We start from the raw sequence: 5,634 nt of genomic DNA, 5'->3' as shown, positions 1-5,634 counted from the left end.
TGTCAATTCTGGGCTATTGTACAAAACATGACAGACTCCAGGGAAGGTACATCTGTAGATATAAACGGCTCATTGTAAGGTTACAAAAAACACCCAAATGTTACACACAGGACTTAATTTAACTTAATTTGAAAATTATTTATTTTTAATATGGGCAGCTCCGAACTTTCCTATTCATTGAGTTTCAATGACATTACAATAAACACATTCACATATCTTTTGGCTTGCTAGATATTGTTAGCTAACATTACAGAATAATATTACAATTACAGTATTAAATCATAAAGATTTGAACTAAAAACTGATATCTAGAGCTGAAATCATTGTTCAAGAACATCAAATAGCAACTGAGTTTAAATTCAATAAAGCGTTTCAGTCATTCTTAATGCAAAATGTTTACTGGTTCCAGTTTCTCAAATAAAAAAAACACACACATGCCTCTTCAGGTTTCTATTTTAAAGCTGATGAAAATTGAATGAAAAAGTTCTTAAGGTTTAATTGGACTGTAATGAGCTTAAACCCTAGCCAAACACACAGTCAGCTCACGGTGCTTCTAACCTTATGTTTACTCAGTGAAGACTAAAGCTACTTGCTGTCAATCAAGTCCTCGGTCGCAGCTGTTCTCAGTTCAGTCAGTGTGATCCTCCGACCACCACAAGGTTTCCTCCGAGCACTCCTGTCGGCCACATCTCACTTCAAATACTACTTCTATACAAATATAAAAGAACAAGCAAAGCACTGGCGTTAAAACTAGCTTTAATTCTCCGCGTCGTCGTCCTCCTGCGACATGCCGCGGTTTGAAGAGGACCCGGCTCATCTCTCCAAATCGAGACTGAAGTCGGATTTAGTCGCGCACAGCGTCGCGCTGCCGCCTGCCCAAAGCAAAAAGGACGTTTATGTGGAGTTGCACTTAAAACACATCGACCAGAAAAACGCGGCGGATTTTTCCAGCGATGAGGAGGATCAGGTGCAAGATGTGGCAGTGAGTCGATACAACCTCTTTGCACGATTTGGCCAAATAAAGTGACTTTTTGCAGACAGTTAAAACGTGTTCTGCTCTCAGTCGCAACTGGCTGTAACTTTTAAAGTGAATCAATTTGAAAGAAAAGTTAGAGAAAATAGTGTTTTCTTACTTACTTGACATGTTGAAGGAAATTACATGTTTCTTGGTGAAAGAGTTCTAAAAAAAAAATGCTGCCTTCAAGGACATAAGCTATTTTATTTGTTAATGAGGGGGCCTTGTGCATAATAATAATAATAATAGGCTGAAACTGAATTAAAACGATGCTGTGCAAGGTCAGCAGCTGTGGAGTGGAGATTTGGGTCACTGGCTACCAAACAGTCCTCTCAGCTTGCAGTTTCACTGCATTTCAGCTCCTTGACCACTGAGCCATCAGCTGTATAGTTGGTATAGGTTTACATGAGACGTTCCTTGCAAGCTGCCATTACAGTCGTGTGCATGTGCTTGCAACACCTGTCACACTCATTTATCGAGCACTAGCACTTGGAAGGTCTGGAAGTTGTTTCTGTGCTGTGTCACCCTGTAGGAAGACTAGTCTGTGTAGACATCCACTAAAAGAAATCAACTGTACTGTTAAAAAAAAAAGCATCAATTGGCAAAGTGATATTTTGTATTCAATAAAGCATTTGTCATTTTGAATGGGAAATGTTTACTGGTTCTAGTTTCTCAAATATAATAATTTGCTGTTTTATTTAATAGTATTGAATATCTTTTGGACTATTGGTCAAACAGGCTTTGCTGTGCTTGGTAACTTCTTTTTTACATTTCATAGACCAAACATCAGAAATCTATTTTTTTTACTAGATTAAATTAGAAAATAACTGGCAGATCAATTGATAATCAATTGATAATGGTTATTTACAGCTTTAATGATAGTTGAGTGCTTTCCAGAAGGGATCATTAGGTGTTGTTATGAGGAGCTGTGACAAAGATAAGTAGTAGAGAGCTTTACAGTCGCTGATATCTGCCTGTTGATATCTGATAAGCCCGTATCAACTAAGTAGTACAAGCCTTCTCATAAACTCTAACGTAAACTTGTCTTTCACTTTTTTAACCTATTCTTCTGTGGTTGTTCAGAATAGGTGCATATAGAAAGCAGAAGATTCATACAGTACTCAACTCGGATGAATATTGAACAGATGTGCGAACTGCATCCTTTATGCTTTATATCCCACACCTGGAAACTGCTGGCATTCAAGCTGCAGCCTTTGTCTAAACTCAGCAATTTTTTGTTTTCTGAGGACAAGGAAGAGGATGCAGAGGATGCAGAGATTCCCGACCCGAGTGGTTTGACTGATGACGACCTCAAGGCCGCGCTGCTTGAACGCGGGTTTAAAGCTGGGCCCATAGTTGGTGAGGTTGCACTTACTACTTGTTTTAAATTGGTTTTCATTGTAATAATAGGATTCCTATCATCATGAATGCATTTTTGTGTTTTAATGAATGTTCATCTTCACTCTAGTTTTTAGGCCTGTTTGCCCGTCTTAAAAAAACCTATTGCTAAAGTATTGTTTGTCTATGCTAGCCTCCACCAGGGCCGTGTATGAGAAGAAGCTCAGGAAACTGCTTCAGCCTGATGGACAGGACCATCTGAATGGAGCAGAGAAAGGTGTAGTGTACTCTGACAGCGAAGAGGAGGAGGAGGAGGAAGGTAGGACCACAAACGTCTTAAATTTTGTCTTTTTTTGTTTTGTTTTTATGGTTGGTATTAGATAATCATATGCTTTGTATTATTTTGTACAGGTTCTCAAGGAGCAAAAGAGGAAACTGTTGAACGGTCAGACCAGACCCAACAAGAGAGTAGCCAGGTGAGAAAATTGTAGGAAGTTCTTGATATCTGTTGGAGTTTCTGTGTTAATCAATAGTATCTCTTGAGTTGTCTGAAGGGGAGCTTACACTACCTATACACTGCTGGTTAATAGACGACATCACCAGGTGTATTAAACAAATCTTCCCTACAATGCCACTTAGTGGTTACAGACTGAAACTGCGAAGTTGAGGTGTGAAGGAAAGTGCTCACTCTTCCTTGGAATAAGCACTTGCATTTTGAGTGTTAGTATGTTTTTTTTTTTTCCAGAATGGTGACTTTTTTTATCCGCAGTGCTTTTTACCCTCATCAAGACTGGTAAATATTACGGATATTCATATTGTTTACTCAAAACTCTAAGTTAAACTTTAACTCTCAGGGGACACTGATTTTTTTATTCTTCTTGTGTTTGATTGGGTTGGTCTTTTGTAGCGTGCTCGTGCTTCTAGAAACAGGGAACCTTGTCCCAAGAGGAATTCAGGGAATGCGCTAAAATCATCAGAGCGCAGTCGGTCTCACTGCTCACAGATTCCAGTAGGAATTAGTAGAGCATCCTCTGTAGATCAACGCTCAGGATTAGGATCAGGGGTAGGCCGGTCTTATTTCTCTCCTCTCGTGGATTTTAAATTCTCTGCATTCCTTGCCTAGACTGTCTAACTTTATTGTGCGTCCTTCTTAAGCCACCTAATGGGATATTTGTTTTGTTTTACAGTGATGGGCATTAGTATCTCACTGGGTGTATAGATTGTATGATGATACATGTTTGTGCTGCTGGTTAACATTGTAATAATAATACTAATCCTTGCAGGTTCCACCTGGATCTCAATCAGTTATGCCCAATGGTTGCTCATCATTTTCCTCCCAGGCCTTCAGCATCACTCAAATGGTTGAGGAGGAAAGTTAATCCTACATGTTTTCATTTAATTTTACATTTTGCTGTGAGTACTCACCACCGGGGTGCTCACTCAGTAATGTACACCCTCACCCTGAACAACAGATGGAGAGTCGGAGGTCACTGTCTGTTAGCACAGACACAGAGAGAGAGTTGAATGAGAGCAATGTGCAGGAACATTGGTCGCGGTCCAACAGGGTCAGTAGTGCTTGCGTTGTTCAGTCGCACTTTGAGCTCAAGCTTTTGGTGGTTGTTGGTGTTGGAGAGGTTCACTGGCAGTGGGAGGAAATTCTGAGTAAAGAAATCCAGTGTATCATAATCTGTTCTCCTGTCCTTAGCTGGACATGCCGACTGTGGACAAGCACAGCATGAAGAACCAGTCCCTGTACTACACTCCCAAGGCCTCCCCTTATAAATGGGGAATGAAGGCACATACATCTTCTTGCTGGCTTCTGTTTTCTATATCACTTATAACCCTAACAAGAACACACTCTGTTGGTGTAACTCCTTTCATATATCAATGTTATTATGCCTAACCCAAACTAGAAAATGATACATAATAACCTTAACAGTTGCTCTATCTTTTGTCAGTGTGTGTCGGATTCCTCATCATTACATTCACAGTTACTCTTTTCCTTCATTTCTACCTGACCTGCTTGGGCCTCTGTGTCTCTGGGATTTCGCTGTCTGGGACATAGTTCTGTTTTCTCTGGTCCACTTTGTCAGTAATTACTGCTTTCCGTTTCCAGCTTTCTCAGGAACCTGTGAAGGATACTTTCAAGGACATGTTTCCAGACACTCAGGCCACCCCAACAGGGATCTAGTAAGTGCCATAACAACACTATCACAGTGTGCACAATTAGAAACTCGTCACAGCTTTCTAAGTACAAGAATAATCGTGATTGGATTATCAGCACGTATACCCTTTTGTATTTCAGTGCCACTCGTCGGAAACCCATCAAGGGTGCAGCAGGGAGACCTATCCAGTATGTGTACCCAGACACTCCAGCCAGCCCAACGACCCAGGAGAGACAAGAGGTGGAGCGCCGTCTTGTGCCCATCCAGATACAGATTTTGGTCTTCCTCATTGTGGTAGTTCTCCTATACGTAATTTATGCTTGTGTTGAGGACAACTCATTCAGTCCGTTTGTGGCCTTACTGGAAAGTTTAAACCAGGGGTCAGATGGTGAGGAGGGGCTTTTGCTTCCGGCTGAGACGCAGGACACACCAGCGCTCTCTGGACAGGAGTAACGTATGTTTTCTGTTTTTTTAACCCTCTGCATTGACTTACAGATGTGAGGGTTGCTTTTTTTGATGCAAGCCCAAATTACCTTGTCCTGGGATATCCTCAGGGAGCACATATTACTTTAAATGTGTGACTGTATGGGAGCAAACCTCAAAGTCCAGATTTACATTTGTATATGTCTTTCTTATGGATGTGTTACCACAGTGCTTTTGTCATTGTAGTTGAAACAATTACTAAAACACAGAGATTCAGTTGAAATTTTAAGATTTTCTCAAATTAAAAATAAATTAAGAATGCTGTAATTTTTTCTATTTCCTAATCAAAATTGTGTAATGCGATATCATTGTACTTGTATTATGTGTGTGTTTCTTCTTTTTTAAAAATATTTGAATATTTCAATAAAGGATGTTTTGCTTCATTCTTCTTTTTATGAAATGCTAGAAAGTGAAAAAAATAGGCTACATGCAGATATAAGAAAGACTTTATTGATCCCACACTGGGGAAATTCACACATTACAGGAGCTCCAGATAAAACACAGCAGAAAAAAGTAAAAAATACGAGATATAGGAAAATAGGAAAAATAGAGTTGTATGTACTATTTATACAGCTTTTATACAGATTGCACAGGTTATAGGTTACAGCAGGAGGTAGTGGCATGGTGTAGAAA

General features: G+C 39.8%; 1 protein-coding gene across 1 annotated transcript; it reads left to right on the top strand.

Annotated features, from left to right (window-relative positions):
* The first annotated feature begins 582 nt into the window (after positions 1-582).
* Positions 583-5,384, top strand: lemd1 (LEM domain containing 1). The gene is made up of 11 exons (XM_035657223.1): positions 583-982; positions 2,263-2,374; positions 2,547-2,672; positions 2,765-2,829; positions 3,099-3,146; positions 3,261-3,416; positions 3,637-3,721; positions 3,824-3,918; positions 4,059-4,148; positions 4,470-4,543; positions 4,659-5,384. Exons 1-11 carry the CDS (start codon positions 788-790, stop codon positions 4,969-4,971), a joined length of 1,359 nt encoding a protein of 452 aa, XP_035513116.1. The 5' UTR covers positions 583-787; the 3' UTR covers positions 4,972-5,384.
* Positions 5,385-5,634: the final 250 nt, after the last annotated feature.

The sequence above is a fragment of the Morone saxatilis genome, unplaced genomic scaffold (genome assembly GCF_004916995.1).
Source record: "Morone saxatilis isolate NCDOM2014 unplaced genomic scaffold, NCSU_SB_2.0 Contig15, whole genome shotgun sequence".
Classification (NCBI taxonomy): Eukaryota; Metazoa; Chordata; class Actinopteri; family Moronidae; genus Morone; species Morone saxatilis.
The sequence above is the reverse complement of the archived record's forward strand: the minus strand, read 5'-3'. Positions and strand labels throughout refer to the sequence as shown.

Coding starts and splice junctions, on each gene's coding strand:
- lemd1 (XM_035657223.1), top strand. CDS start 788: ATGCCGCGGTTTGAAGAGGACCCGGCTCATCTCTCCAAATCGAGACTG. Junction 3,919..4,058: donor ATTGGTCGCGGTCCAACAGG/GTCAGTAGTGCT, acceptor TCCTGTCCTTAG/CTGGACATGCCGACTGTGGA. Junction 4,149..4,469: donor CTTATAAATGGGGAATGAAG/GCACATACATCT, acceptor TTCCGTTTCCAG/CTTTCTCAGGAACCTGTGAA.